The sequence below is a fragment of the Zophobas morio genome, unplaced genomic scaffold (genome assembly GCF_036711695.1).
Source record: "Zophobas morio isolate AGI-343-1 ecotype UQ-CSIRO unplaced genomic scaffold, CSIRO_AGI_Zmor_V1 ptg000131l, whole genome shotgun sequence".
Classification (NCBI taxonomy): domain Eukaryota; kingdom Metazoa; phylum Arthropoda; class Insecta; order Coleoptera; family Tenebrionidae; genus Zophobas; species Zophobas morio.
Genome location: NW_026972236.1, coordinates 299638 through 314796, shown reverse-complemented (window position 1 = coordinate 314796; position 15159 = coordinate 299638). Strand labels below are relative to the sequence as shown.

Genomic DNA, 15159 nt, shown 5'->3' with positions numbered 1-15159 from the left:
TTAAGCAGGATCATTAGTGATGCCTTCAGGGTCGGGTTCTTTCGGCTTGGTGGTGCTATAATCGTTTTTGAGGAATTCTGTGGCATTCAACTATAATGGTCGAGAAAAGAGTGGCTCACGCACTGAGCACAGTAATTAAGGGGTGGGCGGCGGGCGCTGAGCAGTAAAATGCTTCCCTTTATATTTGTCAATTTCAGCTATATCATTATAATTGCGCAGTGGTAGATGTTGTGTGCGTTTGCGATTTTTAACTCACTTGCAAATCAAAGACGTTTAAAAAGATTGTCAAAAGTAAAAGTGCAAATTTTTGCTTTTGCTATAAACCGACCAATTTTATTTAAGTTAGAGGCACAACTCTCAAATTATAATAATTGTCCAGGCACTTTGAAGCATTGGCTACTTAGAAGTTAATGATTGTGCTATTAAATCTTACTCTGGTTGGGTAAAGGTGTTAATAACTGGTTCTAACATGTGGTGCGGTAACTATTTAGAGGTTAAGATTGCTTATACTTAAGCTAATCTTACTTAAATCAGAAAAAGCTATGAGCCATATATAATTAATAAGAAATGCGCTTTTACACTTTATTTCTACTTTGTACTTTACTTCTTGTATTGCTAGTAGGAGGCTCTTTTAGCGGTCTAGGTACGCTAGCAAGCTTTTCTTAGTGTAGCTGGTGTAGCTTGCCCTTAACGCGCTGGGCAAACCATTACCGCTCGCGCTCTAGGCATGTTATTGTTTGGCTTATACTCGTATACAACACAAATATTGTGCGTTTTTAAATATATACATCTTATATATATACATATAAGCAAATTAATATATTACATTGACTTCATATTAGTTGTCTTTCCGTAAAAATTGTTACGAAAAATCATTAATTCCCGGTCGATTCAAGTTTTTATGGTGCAGTTATTCGCTTATAGTAAAATAGTTATTTACCTTCTACGCCTTTATTAATTTTCTTTTAGAATTATCAAGTAAAGCACAAGTCAGGAAATCTAATACTAAAAAATTTATCAAAGAATACTACTTTTCAAGAATTATGTCGAAAAATATATGAAGAAACCCGCATCCCTGCAGAAAACCAAAATTGTGGGTGTTAATAATTAGCTTTTTTACTTTTTTTATTTAAATATGATCTTAATTCTCGGTGGGTTCTAAAAAGAATTTATTTCATCTTGATCTTGAACATAGTTAAGTCCTAGTGAGTTTTTATATACATATATATTATATACGCATTATTAAATTCTATAGGGGTTTCTTTATCTAATTTCTTTCTATAATTTTTTTAAATAGTGTTGTATGGTGTTCCTCTGAAGCCAGTAAAGTTTCAAATGGAGGATGAGATTTGCTCTATTTTGCCGAATGGTTCGTCAATGTGGCTGGAAGAATTAGTAATTTTTTATAAAACTTTTGAAGATGAAAGGTTTATTTATATTGTAAATTTTATTTAGAATGCAAGAAAGCCCCCTCCTTACGATAGCGTAAAGATGGAAAGGCATGTAGTACCAGCTGATAACTCATGCTTGTTCAGATCAATTTGGTAATTTTTTTTTAATTTTTTTATGGAGAGTTATAAACCTAATTAAAATATTTGATATAAATTTTGTGTATGTTTAGCTTTCCGCGTTGTAATCTTGTATTTCTCGAGTATTTTGACCTATTTTTTAATATTTTGGTTAATTTTTTAACTAAATTTCTTTGATTTATTAAGCGCCGCTATCATTAAAAATCTTTACTAGTTTTATGTTTTTATTTAGTTTTAAATTTTATTAATTTTTTTAATCTCTGCAATTTGTTTAAATGAGTAATTATATTATATAATTTGAAAAAAAATTAATTACGCTTGGAATTTTTAAATTTTAATTTTTAATTTTTTTTTAAGCTTTTTATTGGAAATGGAAGATTCAAATTCTCCCGACTTTCTGCGCAAGATATGCTGTGAAGCTATCAAAGCAGATCCAGAATTTTATAACGAAGGATTTTTAGGGAGCCCCAACGAAGTTTATCAAAATTGGATTCTCAATTCAAATAATTGGGGAGGTAAGCAAAATTAATGTTACAACTTGATTTTAATTTTTTTAATTTATTTATTTTTTATTAAATTAAATTTAAAGTGGTGTCAATTTAAACAATTTAATTTAAATCAAAAATTACTTGTATATTTTAATTTAATATTTAGCCTTTTAATAATCTGTAAATTCATACGATTTTTTTATGTAAATTATTTTGCTGTAGTATTAATTTAACAGTTTTATTTGAGTTAAATTTTTTTCTTTAATTTTATTAAGCAATATTTTTTTATATATCCACTAGCTCAATTCCTTTATACGAATTTTTATCTATAAAATAATTAGTTTTAAGATATTCTATTATGAATATAAAAAAAAAGTTAAATAAGGTAGAAAATTAAATAATAAAGTTATTAATAAATTTATCTTTCATTTTCAAATACATGAAACTGATTATAACAAACAATATTATATTATTACATATTTATTTTTTTTATTTTCTTATTATTTATTTTTATTATTAGTGAATATTTTTTTTTAAACATTTATATTTTAATTTTTTTTTAGTTTTTTTCGAGCTGGTATTATTATATTATCAGAATATATAATATAATATTTTTCATTTATTACAATCTAAATTATATAATTTATATATATTATATAAAAGTTCTGTTTTACTTAAATTTTTTTAATTATATTTTTATAATCTAAATAATAAATTTTTTTATATATAACTTAAATTTATATTATTTTTTCAAGTAAAATATTTTATAGCAAAATTGGCAATTTTATAAATTAAAATTTTATTATGTTTTCTTTTATGAAATAAAAATATTATAGAAAATTCTTAATTATAATTTTTTTTTATATTTATAAATTATAAATTAATAATTTTGAATTTTAATTTTTTTAGTTTTATAATTATTATTACTCTTTTCCATTAGTTTTATATCTATAAAATTTATTTATTTCATTTTTTGGTTTCTTTATATTTTTATATATTTACTATAATTTATAATATTCAAATTATAAAATTAAGAAATTTTAATTTTTTTTTTTTAGTTTTACAATATTTTTTTTGAATCTCTTAATTTTTTTATATTTAGGGGCAATTGAGTTGTATATATTATCGAAATATTTTGAGATTGAAATTTATACTTTTGATGTCCAATCGAACCGAGCCGAAGCGTTCGGGCAACAAAATCAATTTTGCAGGAGAATTTATTTAATTTACGACGGAATTCACTACGATCCTCTAGTCAGGAGTATTATAAATTTTTAAAAAGTTTAATAAAAGTTTTTAATAGATAATCTGATTTCTTTATATAATGTTTATAATTTTAGATAAATTTAGAAAAAATATTTTATTTTTTAAAATTTATCTTTTAATTTTTGTGGTTTACTTTTTTTTTAATATTATTTTACTCATTTTTTATTTTTATATAATAGTTTTCAAATATTGTGAAAAGTAATTTAAAATTAACTTTTATTATTTTCAAAGATTTAGCGTTGCGCTTGAAACTTTCTTTTGTTTATATAATTTTTTAACTGAATTTTATAAAAAGTAATTGAAATTTATATCAATAACAATTGTTTACTGTACTATTGTATGTTTATGATTTTAGTTTATTTATTTTTTATTATTTCAGTGGAACACCCACTGAAAACCTGCTATTTTTATAGATAAAAGTTTATAAATTTAGAAACTACACGTAAAGCATTTGATATTTTTACTAGTAATAGTTAATAAAAATTCATTGGAATTATTAAGATTTTATAATAAATTTAAAATTATTTTAAAAGTTAATTAAAAATGATTTCAAGTACGACGAATTTTATTTTTTTCTGTTTTGCTAAATTTTAGAATATAAATAGAAAAATTACTAATTTTTTTATAATAAAGCATAAAAAAATTTTAAATTTAAGCATAAATACAACTTTATCTCTGTAGCTTTTAAGCTTGTATAAATGAGACTACTTTTATTATAATCTTTATAAAGCTTTTAAAAATTATAATTAATTTCAAAAAATATAATCTAATTGTTTTAAAATTTCAGAAATTTTTATTAAATTTTGTAGATTTTTGTTTTTATTTTTATAAAAAAAGTTAATTATAATTTTTTTAAAACTTTTTTTTGGGTTTTTGTATAAATTAATTATAATTTTCCTGTATTTTTATTAAAGTATTACAAATTTTTAAGATAATTGTATAAAATTTAGAAAACAAAACTTTTTTATTGGAACGTTGAGTTATTGCTGATTTTATATAAAAATTTATTAAAATCTGTTTTTTGGACAGCTCTACTTTTTAGTATTATTCTTACTGTAGTTAATTATTTTATAGTAATAATAATAATAATAATAACACTAAATGCTGTTTTTTTGTTCAGCATTGAAAGACTTTTATAATTAAAATTATTGTTTAAAAGTTGTTCGGCTGTTAAGTTATATTATTATTCTTATTGTTTTTATAGAAAAAAGTTTATATTTTATAAATGTAATTTACAAATGATTATCATTTTTTATAATGTTAATTTTAATGTAATTTTTGTAAAACATACTAATTTAAATTTTTATTCGTTAGTATTATCGAGTGTATAGAATTAATTATTATTATAAGTTTTGTTAAATTTTGATTTAACTTTTTACCAAAATGTATAACAATATATATAACTAAATTGTGATAAAGGATATAAAAACTTCATTAATTTGTGTAATTAAATTGTTTTTTAACTGTTTTTAATAGTAATAAATTTTATTATCTGTAAATTTTAATAAAGATTTTTAATTTTTGTTTACAAAATTGGATTATATTTCCTTTTAAATGAATGTTTTTCCTAAAGAAATTTTTTTAATTGTTATTCTTTTAGAGCGAAATTTAATTACGTAAATATTTGTAAAATTTTTTTAACTCGATTTTAATAATCCAAGAAATATAATATAAAAAAAACTTGAAAATAGGAATTTTGGGGGGGAAATTATTGGAGATTTTAAGTTCAAACTTTTTTAAAAATTCCTTTTTCTTTTTAATTAACATTTTCTTTTAATAAAAATTCGACTTAATTTGATTTTTTATGCTAAAAAATACATAATTTTATTTTAAAAGTTAATTTATTTTTTACATTTTTCTTTCTAAATTTTTTAAAAATTAAAATTTTACAGAAACAAAATTCCTTTATTTTGGAAATTTAAAGTGTAAATTTTTGTTAAATTATTTAATTTTTTTTAATAAGCATTTTTCTATAAAAAAATTTATATTAGAAATTAAAAGTGATTTGTCTTTGATGCAAATATATTTTATGATTTTATTTAACTTAGTAAAACATTTTTTTTAATAGTGAAACAAATTAAATTAATTAAATTTTCTTAAAATTTTTTTTAAAGAAATTATATCGTATTGGAAATTTAAAGTAATTTATTATTGATGTCAAGAAATTTCAATTTATTATTTTGGAATTTTTTATTATAGTAAAGTTTATTATATAAAAATATTTTACGTAAAGCTTTGTATTTTTTCTTAAAAATTTTATTCAAAATAGAAAATTTTGCTAAAAAACTTTTTTGTATTGAAAATTTAAAGCTCCTCCTTTTTTACAAATTCATTAAAATTGAATTTTTTATTTTATTTTAGGAATTTATTTTTGTTATATTCTTTAAATTTTAAGTTTTTAACAAAAGTTTAATCTTTTTATATTTTATTACTTTTTTTTACTTTTTATTATATTTTCATGGAATAATTTACTTTAAATTATTTATATAATTTTTCAATCATCTAATTTATAATGAATTGTATATATTTTACTTTTTTTTTTAAATTTCCATTATTTTAATTAGTTATAAGGATATATGTTACCAGTATTTAAATTTATTGTTACTTTTATAAGAAAAAAACTAAATATCACAACAAAACTTATTTTAAAAAAAGAATTTTTTTAAATGTTAAAATTTTAATCTTTTACGAATCTTTTTAAAGAAAATAGTAAATCTATAAAATATTATTAAATTACTCAAGTATTTTAATTTATTTTAAATCGATTATTAATGAATTTCGATAGAAATTTTTTAATTTTTTATTTAATCAGGAAATCTGGATAATAAAGAATTAACACGAGTTTTTGATATTACTGATGAATTTTCTTTTTCACTGGCTAAAAGTTTTTGCAAAACAGAATATAAAGTTTTCTCTATCATCATTTAAATTTTTAATTCTACAAGTTAATTTTCTTTTTAAAAAAAAATTTTTACTTTTTTTTAGGAATACTTTTTTAATTTTGGATTATTTTGAATTTTATTTATTTTTTTGCTAGAGAACTTTAACATTATAATATTTTAAGTATTTTTTTAAATAATATTATTTTAATTTTTTTTCTTCATTTTTATAAAGGCTGAATTCAAGGTTTTTTACTTTATAAAAATTTAAATTTCTTTTCTTTAAGTTTTTGAGTATTTTTTTTATTTAAATATAATTATATATCATATACAATTTTTTTTGAAGTTTCCTATATAAAATAATATCCCGTTTTTTTTATAAAAGCTGGAATTTGTTTTTATAAACTTATTAAAAATTAAAAATTAGCTGTTTTTTTTATTACGTACTCGAGAATTTATATTAAATATAATATTTTTTTTATACAATTATTGTAGTAGTTTTTTATAAAAGGATTAAATTACTTATTTTTTAAATACTAAAATAAATTTATTCAAAATGTAAATTAAATTTTGCTAATTCTTTTTTTATATTTTTAATATAAATTAGTTTTTTATTTTATATTAACTTTTTGCTTTAGTAAAGCTATTATTGTATAGTTTATAAATAATTATTACAATAACTGTTCTGAATTTCTTTTTAAATTTCTAAAGTAATTACAATCCAACAAAATAAATTTAAAGATTTACAATTTTAATTTAAATTATAATTTTCAATGATTAGTATTTATAATGTTTTTGTGGATTAAAATGTTTATATAAAATTTTTAAGTAGTTGTTATTATACTACAAGTTTCAAATTTATAGTTTTAATTTCATTTATAATTTTTTTGTATACAAAAAATCTTTCTTTATTTAATTTTTTAATTAGTAAATTCAAATTTATGATTATCATTCTACATTTTGAAGATTTATTATGTTTTTTTATTTTTTACGGAGTAATTATAAAATTTATAAACATGATAATAACAAAAATTAAATTTTGATTTTAGATTTATATTTATAATTTTTTATGAACAAAACCATCTCCTTTAAGTTGTGATTATTACTCTACAATTTAAAGATATAAAATAAAGATTTTATTTTATTTATAAATTTAATGAGAACAAAAAGTTTATTTTTAAAAAAAATATTTAGTAGCAATTATTGTTATACAAAATAAAGATTTATAACTATTTCAGGCAAAGAAATTTGTCTCTCCTTCCAACTTTTCTATTCGCTGTATCACCTGTGGAGTTTTTTTGATTGGAGAAGCAGAAGCTCGACTCCACGCTCAGCAGAGCAGTAATATATATTTTTGTAGTTATAAATATTTCCTTAAATTAGTGAATTTCAGAAATTTATTTTCAATATTTTTTTTTTATAAGAATTAATTAAAATATAATATAATCAAAATACTTTTTTTTCTAAACTAAATTTTGGGATTAAAAATTATAAATCAACTTTTAATTGTAGTTTAATTAATTAACTACTTTTTAAGTTTATACGTCGATCTTTTTATTTTTTTTTAAAAAGGGAACAAATTTTATCTTTTCTCTTATTTTTTTTCTAATTGAAAATTCTTAACTCTTGTACTGTTGATTATTATTTAATTATTAAAATTTGGCTTTTATATTTTATTTTTTGTTTTATACTTTTAATTTTTATTTTTATGACTCCGTATTTTTAAATTTTATAATCAAATAATAAAACTTTTATTTAATTTATTTTATATCTAAAATTTTTTTTTTTAAAATCTATTATTACTAAAATAATTTTCATTAATTTATTAAAATTTAAATCTTTTTTTTCTAATTTTTTTGATTTATTTATAGTTCTCGATGTAAATTATAACGTATAGAAAATAATTATATATTTTTAAACATATAATAAATTTTTTTGAACTTTTTTTTATTAAAATAAAATATTTGATTCCTTTTTCAATCTATTAAATAACTTTAATTTTTTAATTTTTAATTTTTAACTAATGAAATTAATTTTTTAACCATTATTTAAACTTTATTACAATCCATAACTACTACGAAATATTTACTATGCAATTTTTTTAAATATTTAATAAACTTTTTTTTGTATTTAAGTTTTTTCTCCAAATTATTTTAAATTATTTATAAATTTATTAATTTTTTAGATATTTTTGTATATTTAATGTTTTTATTATTAATAATTTTAAATATTTCTTTCATATTTTTACTATTTTTATACAAAATTTTTATTTGGTAATTAATTTATACGTATTTAAAATTAATTTAGTTTTATTTATATACTATATTTAAAAAAAATTAAAAAAATTTAGTTTTTAATTAAATTGTAATCTCTAAGAATAACTTACTTATTTTATAGATTACTTATTATTTATATTACCAATTATTAATTTTATTGTTTTTATAATAAAATTACTTTTCTTTTTTATTTTAATAATAGTTATGAAAAGCCGTATTGTCTGTTACATAAAACTAATAACTATTAAATTAATCTAATTAACATAATTTAAAAACAGAATATTTTGATTTATTATTAAAAATAATTTTTATAACAAAATTATTGTAAAATAGATCACACCAACTTTGAAGAATTTAGGGCTGATGTGGGCGGCTTATAGTTTTCATAATAAAATTTTCTTCTACAATTTTTTGTTAAAGATTTACTAATTTATATCTAAAATTACAAGTATCGTTTCAAAATTTGATTAGAAAGAGTTTATTTTATCTGCCTCACAAAACATTTTTGTTGAAATTCTTAATCGCCTCATAAGAGATTATTTTTCAAATTTTTAATTTTAAATAATTTAGAAAGATTAAAATCTCTTATAAAAAGTAAATTGATAACATAAAGTAATACGGCATTTCTATTTAAAAAAATATTTAGACAAAGATTTAAATTTGTTTACAGCGAAATTATTTACTAAGAATTTAAATTTAGTTTGCATTTTCTTTTAAAAAATCTTAAATTTTTTTTTAATTTTGTGCTAAATAAGAAATCAAACTCACTATATCAATTTTATTTAAAAAAATGTATGGATCACTGAAAAATTTTTAAAAGTTTTTTGATTGGGTCAAATAAAAACATTTACTTAGTTTATGCTATTCGTGAAGAGAAGTTTTACTTTTTAATATTAAATAAGAATTATATTATAAAGAAGTCTTTCTAATACCAATAAATTAAAAAATATATGAAATATCACGTAAGAAATTAATTTGTAAACACCTCACTCTCATCAGGTTAAGGTTAAGGGTTAAGTTAGGGTTAAAAAACAAATTAGCACTAAATAAGATATTTTTTGTCTTTTTAAAAAAAAAAAATTAAAAAAATATAGGAAGTAACTAAAAGCTATTAATTAAAAACTTTTTACCTTGTTTTTTTATAAGATATTACAATGGAAAATTATTAAGCATTTACCATATATTACTTATCGTCTTGTTATTAAAAATGTTAAAAAATTACTTGGAAAAACAACAGGCTTTGGGTTAAGTACTTTTTATGCAAGTTATTTAAAAAAAAATTAGAACAATCTACTTTGAAAAACCATATAAGCATATAAAATTTAAAGAATTTCTACCTTCAGGCTATTAAATAAATTAAAATTTATTATGAAAAACTAAGTTAGCAATTAAAATTTAAACTTTTTTACCATTAAGATGTTGGTCATTATCGCTTTGTTTAAACTTATAAGATGAAAGGAGTTTTTAAGAATTTTATGAAAAATTTAAAAAATATGAGAAATGCTATAAAAAAAATAATTTTAATACCTCTCACCATCAATTAATCCTTAATTATTATCGCTTTGTTTACAATTATAATTGGATAGGCAATATAGTAAATTAGTATGAAAAAATAATTTAAATGTTTTTTACTAACAAAATGGACGTCGGCTACTATTTCTTGCTTCAAACTTATGAACTGAAAAAATTAAAAGTTTACCAGGAATTATTTAATAGACATTTATTTAACAGATTTTTTACAAATAAGTTAGTTTTCAGTTACCGCTTTGTTCGTATATATAAATTGAAAATATTAAAGGTATACTAGAATACTTCAAAATTATTTTATTTCTTATATGATTATCCCTTGGAATTGCCATATTAAAAAAAAAAGTTTCTCTACTCTAAAAATTTATATAGACTTTTCACCCGCTACTGCTGAAGTATGACTTAAACATGTCTTGCTACGATCTTTGGTGTTTCGTATTCATCTTTTATTAATTTAAAATTACTAAATAACCAAAGACAAGCCAAACTTTTTTTTGCAGCCTACAAAGTTCACGATACGATATTTTGCGAGCTATAAAAACTATAATTTAACGAAATATACAATAAAAAAAAACTTACTTTGTTATTCGCTTTATTCAAATTAGCTACATTACAATGGGATATCATTCCACTGCAGCAAATAGATTTACAAAAAGATAAACCTTTTAAATTGTTAAAGTATAATATTATCCGTTGACAGGTGTGCTGACACGCCCTACTAAAGGTCTAATGTCTGGTGCACATCTATGAAATTCCTTTTTGTCCACTTTGGCTAACCCGTAAAGATAACCCGTATGTGTCTTTTCCAGATCATGAGTAATGATTCTGGTAAGTTTCATAAATTCATTATTTTTACCCATTGTCCTTCTTAGAACTTGTATATTTTAAGAAGTTGAGTTATATAATGTACTTAAAAGTAGACTCCGCTAAAAAGTGTCACATTTCATAAATAGTTAAATTCATGTTATATCAGTTTGAAAATAAAAAATTAAACTTATAATAAAATTAACGCTTATATTTAATAAAGTTTTAAATCAGTGTTGCAAGGTGTGCGCTGAAGAACTTTATTAAAATTTATTGAAGACAGCATTTTTCTTACGATATTTGCTCTCAAGTAGTCTGAAATAGATTTTGCTTAAAAGTTTTTTCTTTGCTCTCTTATTAATTACCTTTAAAGTATATTGACATCGAAAAAAAGCTTATTATGATAGCTAAGAAGCTCTTGGCTATTGCAAGAGAGAAAATTGATGAAGGGCTTAAACAAATGAGAGTTTATTTTTAAACGAAAATCTTTTGTAAAAACTCACCGCGCACTACCGGCTTTGGTAATAGTTCTGTAAATCTATATTCCATCCTAGAAAAATTATAAATAAACTTATAAAAATTTTATAATACTATTTAAATGCTTAAAAAGTACGTGGATGAACTGAAGAAATTAAGCTGCAATACTTAATAGTTTTATAAATGAATGAAGGGAAAAGCTATACAAGCTCGTTAATATGTATATCTTAAAAGGAAAATTACTATACAAGCAAGTTAATATTGAGATGATTAGTAGAAAAATGCTATAATAGCATGCCCTGTGTAGATAATGAAAAGGAAAATTTTACAAGCAGGTCGAAATAGAGTTGACTATTAAAAATGCTATACTAGCACGTTAATGTATGGCTCACTAAGAAAATTACTACACAAGCTCGTCAGTATACAGTAGATTAGTGGGAAAATAGTATATAAGCACATTAATACGAATATAATGGAAGAGAAATTATATACAAGCACGTAATTTATATATTAGAGAATGCCATAATTGAAATCTTTTAGACTGGCTGGATTGGTATAACTAGTTCTTTTGCTGGTACGTCCCAAATGGATGAGGAAAATATGAGACTTGTTAGCTAGTAAAAAGTGTTTCATGGATAATTTTAAACTATTACAATCACGTATGGAAAATTTTTTTATATGCTTAACAAAAAAAATTTAATCTTAAAGATTAAATTTTTATGAATGTTTTTATAAATATATTTCTACCGAACAGAGACACAGGGTATATATCTTAAGAAGTTATAATAAAAAAAGTTTGCTATGAATCTGGCTTTAAAAAAATTACTCATATATACTATTACTAAGAAGTTACTTTTTTTGGGACATAATATAATTCAAAGAAAAAAAAAATAATTAAATTTATATGAAATTTTTGCAGCATTTTTTATAGCTGGAAAAAAAACTGGTATGCACATATTTCCTTAACATAAAGTAAAGTTATATAATTGTTTAAGATTTAAGATGAACGGTAACAAAACTTTCACTGTTAGGGATCGGGATTACTTTGTTTGCGTTTTTAACGAAATGCTTAAAAATTGAATCTTTGAAATTCTTTTATTTATAGAAATGTGTACTCTTTAAACTTCAGAATTTTGAACAAGACAAACTCTACAATGTGAATATTAATTCCTCTGCCATCATTAAATTTACTTTACATATTGAAACGCTTTCCTAAATATAAAATGATTTTAAAGAAAATTAGGATTCACAAAGTTAAATAGTAAAATTTATACACTAATAGTCTCTAATAAAAAAAAAAGGTAAAATATTAAAAGCGAACTATAAAAATTGTATTATCTTAAAAACAATTCTGCGTGGGTCAAGCAAATTTTACAAATCGATTGAGCGCGAGAAACAGAATCTCAAATTTCCTGCAAATGGGAAGGCCCGAGTATGAATTCTAGATGTTAAAACTTCCAAGACTGCCAAAAAAGGAAAATTTGACAAAAGTTCTGACTGAATAAAAGCTAGGGCTTCCTAAGCACCTTTACGTCGAGCACATTTTTTTGAGCAACCTTGAGTATTACTAAACAATTGTAGTTCATTCCTTTCCTCTGCTGTTTATAATACTTCCAGTTACAATCACCTCGACCAAAAAGGATACCTACTAGTCCATTATCTAGTGTCAGTCCTGTTTCTGTGCTCGTCGTGTATTAAAAGCCATACAGAAATAGAGTTATACTTTATGAAACTGTAGCAAACTAAAACAAGGCTTCTTCAAACGGCAGTTCCGTGCTCTATATTTATAGTATTTCTTCGGATAATTTCGAAAAACCTGAGCCAATCAATATAAAATTTTCAGACAATGGGTTTGTCCGAATATAATTAAACTTTAGTAAATTTTGGTCTCCTTTATTTTTTTTTTTGTTAAAACACAAGCATTGTGCTTTCTTATATAAATATGACACCAAATAATGGATTAAAAGTTTTTTATCGTGCATCGAGCTATCCAATACCAAGTCTATAAATTAGTACATGGCACAGCGAGGCCCTTACGCCTCTAACAATGTATATGTGAGGCTTGAATTTAAATTTTAAAGGTATTTATTAATTAAAGTTTCCCTTTCATAAAACTTTTTAAGTGCGAGTACCTCCTAAAATGTCCTTTACATACCACTATTATTAATATTAAAAAAATATTAATTACTCAAAATTTATATATAATAAAACTAAATTCTGAAATATTAATAAGCCATGAAAAATAATAATTTTATAGAAAAAATTGTTTTTAGTAAATAAAAATGTAAGTTTATCAACAAAATAATCAAGTTTTATAAGGAGGTTTAAAAGTGCAAATCGATAAAATTTTAAATAATATTAACCACCACTAAAAACTTTATATAGAAAATTTTTATAACAAATTTATTGTGAAGTTAATTATAATTATTATATATTTTATAATTATAAACACTCACAGTAAAAACTAACGAACTAAACATACAAATAAAAATTTTTTTTGAAAAATTTAAAAGTGGAGGTGAAATAAAACCATGTATAATTATAAATAAATTCACTTTCAATGTTGTTGCAAAAAAAAACAAAATTATATTTATATAAGTAAAAATAATTAAAAAGTATATTTCCAACTTTTTTTAAAAAATTCTAAACTATGTAAAAAACCAACTTCCCAAAATTCATAACTTCAAAATAAATTAAAAAATAATTAAATCTTTTTTTCTATAATTTATTTATATCTATTATTTCTTATATAACATATAATAATTATAAAATTTTAAAAGTTATTTTAAATAAATTGTTTTTAATTTAGGATTAAAAAAAGGGAATTTATTTTTTTTTATTTTTTTACAAAAAAAAGTTCATCTGCAACACAAACGCACAAACATATTCTTTAGAAAATTCGGAACTAAAAAAGCTCGATAGCAGAAAGTTTCTCATAGAAAATTTTATACGATCAATAATACTTCGCATTTCAGCATTGCTTTCGTATCTGAAGTAAATTTAATTATTATTATTTATTAATATTAATTTTTTTATATCATCATAAATATTTTTACTAAACAGTGTTATATAGTAAAATTGTTAATATATATTTATATAAACTTCATTGTAATCTTATTACTAAATAAACTTTAATATTTTTTAGTAATAATTTTGTTATTATTATATATTACAATAAAACTTTGATTATTATTATAACTTTAACTCTTTTTGTTTAATTATTATTATAAATAACTTTATTTCGCTTAATTATAACAATAATTAAAATTTAACTTTTATTATTAATATTTTTTTTAAAACTTTTGGTTTGGTTATTATTATCGTTATAACTTTACCTTTTTATAGTTATTTTGATTTTTATTTTGTTGTTAAATTTATAATAATTATTATTATATAAGATTTAATTTCATAAATTTTTTATTCTTATAAAAAATTTTAACCTGACTATATTACTTTTATCAATACTTTAACTTTTATATTATTATGATTCCCTATTTTTAAATTTATTATAATTATTATATTGATATTACTATCTTCTTTACTAATAATTATTATATAATATTTATTTTCATAACTTCTTCATTCTATAACAACACAACCTCTAATTATTTTATTATTATTTAACGATTTGTATTAAAACTTTAACTTTAGTTTTATTATTATGATATTATCGCTATCTTCTTAACTAATAATTATTATTATGTAAAATGTATATTCATAACTTTTTTATAATAATTACCACGCTAATTATCAAAAGATTATTTTTATTTAACAACTTTTAATATTATCCTATAAATAACTTTACTTTTCTTATTAATATTTTTAATATTTTTATAGTAAAAATTAAAGTAAATTATAAGTATATATGTTTTACTTATAATTATTATTATTAACGCAAATAAAAAAACCTCAA

General features: G+C 20.3%; 1 protein-coding gene across 1 annotated transcript; it reads left to right on the top strand.

The window, feature by feature from the left end:
- The first annotated feature begins 845 nt into the window (after positions 1-845).
- LOC135145137 (uncharacterized) lies at positions 846-8833 on the top strand. Its single transcript, XM_064077243.1, has 9 exons — positions 846-904; positions 970-1093; positions 1298-1395; positions 1456-1544; positions 1887-2044; positions 3120-3278; positions 6096-6190; positions 7401-7503; positions 8772-8833. The coding sequence occupies exons 1-9, from the start codon at positions 902-904 to the stop codon at positions 8816-8818; spliced, it is 876 nt and encodes a 291-aa protein (XP_063933313.1). The 5' UTR covers positions 846-901; the 3' UTR covers positions 8819-8833.
- The last annotated feature ends 6326 nt before the right edge of the window (positions 8834-15159 follow it).